The 1348-nt window shown below is 38.9% G+C and overlaps 1 protein-coding gene across 1 annotated transcript; it reads right to left on the reverse strand.

Moving 5' to 3' along the window:
• Positions 1 to 169: 169 nt before the first annotated feature.
• LOC112093907 lies at positions 170 to 1085 on the reverse strand (the record flags this gene model as incomplete). The annotated part of the gene is made up of 2 exons (XM_024173426.1): positions 170 to 478; positions 636 to 1085. Coding segments are annotated over 2 exons (759 nt in total), but the record flags the coding sequence as incomplete, so codon positions are not given.
• Positions 1086 to 1348: the final 263 nt, after the last annotated feature.

Here is a 1348-nt window from a genome sequence, read left to right on the forward strand (position 1 = left end):
TTCATTTCGCTGATTCGAGTTTAGAATTCAAGTTTTGTTACAGTAAAAACTCTCAGAAACAGTCACATCTAACTTTTTTGTTACAGTATAAAGCTCTCACACAACATCACATCTCAACTTGAATTAAAAACTTGAATTAGCGAACCGAACGGAAGTCTACTACAGATTACTAACCTAAAGCTTCCCTCTTTTGGAACGAGATTGTGTGAGTGAACATTGGTATCAACTCGGTGTCATTCAAATCATCGTCTCCGCTCCCTGATTCGTCCTCCGATTCTGACTCAGCATCCAAAGGAAAAACTTGACCTGAAGCCACCTGCGCGGTCGGAGTCTCACCATCTAAGTGGTCGAAAGAGTTTATAGTGGCACAGATGTGCCACTTTGCAGCGAGCCCTGTTATTGACTGCGCCTTGTGAGTCACTTTTGTCGCGCTTTGCAGGCATATGAAAAGCCCCGTGAGGATGCTTATAGAGCATAACTGCACCACAACAAAAACAACCAAGTATGTTTCGTCACTAGTATCATTGATGTGTCGCAATAAAACGGAATTGTGACAATGTGACAAGTAATCGGACTAATTAGTATTTCTATTGAATTCTATCTTTTGCTAATAACTACTAGGAAATGGTGATTACCGCGAGTTCCCCGGCTCTGAAAATGTTGACATGAGCATTGGATCTGGTTGTCATGAGGAGGGCAATGAGCTGACTTGCTGTGACTAAAATTAGAGATAGCAATATAAATAGTCGAAACCTGTGGCTTATTGTCCGAAGATGTCTTCTGATACTCAAATGATCAATCAGGATTGAACCCACATCAGTTTCTTTCTGAAAAACTCGAGCAAAATCTTCGAGTCTTAGGATTTGCAGATAACACATGATTTGGAAGAAAACGCATGCGAGGAAGATTATTGTGGTTCGGTAAAGCCATGAAAAGAGCTCAAACATGCACAAGATAGTGGAACTTAGATACCGATTCCCAAAATAAGGAATTTCTTTGGCTCCTGAGACGAACCACCAGATTTTGTAGGCGCTTTCAGCAGAAAAATAGACAAGGATAATCACAAGAAGGAACTTCATAGATTTCTGCCAAAAAGGGGGAAAAAAAAGGCAAGGAAATCACATTTAGGATGACATTTCACTTTAATATAAATATGGGAAATCAAGCAAACACTTGATTCGAAGCAAATTTGCCCACATCTCAACTCAATCACTAATACAAAAGTTGTTTGATATGTAAGTCTTCCTCATTTTGGACGGAAAAGGAGACTATTAGAGGCAAAAACTTCGCAAAGTTAAAGAAGATATATATTTATATATATATTTTTCATATCTAGACTCGAGAGAAT

Source organism: Morus notabilis, unplaced genomic scaffold (assembly GCF_000414095.1).
Source record: "Morus notabilis unplaced genomic scaffold, ASM41409v2 Scaffold11007, whole genome shotgun sequence".
Lineage (NCBI taxonomy): Eukaryota > Viridiplantae > Streptophyta > Magnoliopsida > Rosales > Moraceae > Morus > Morus notabilis.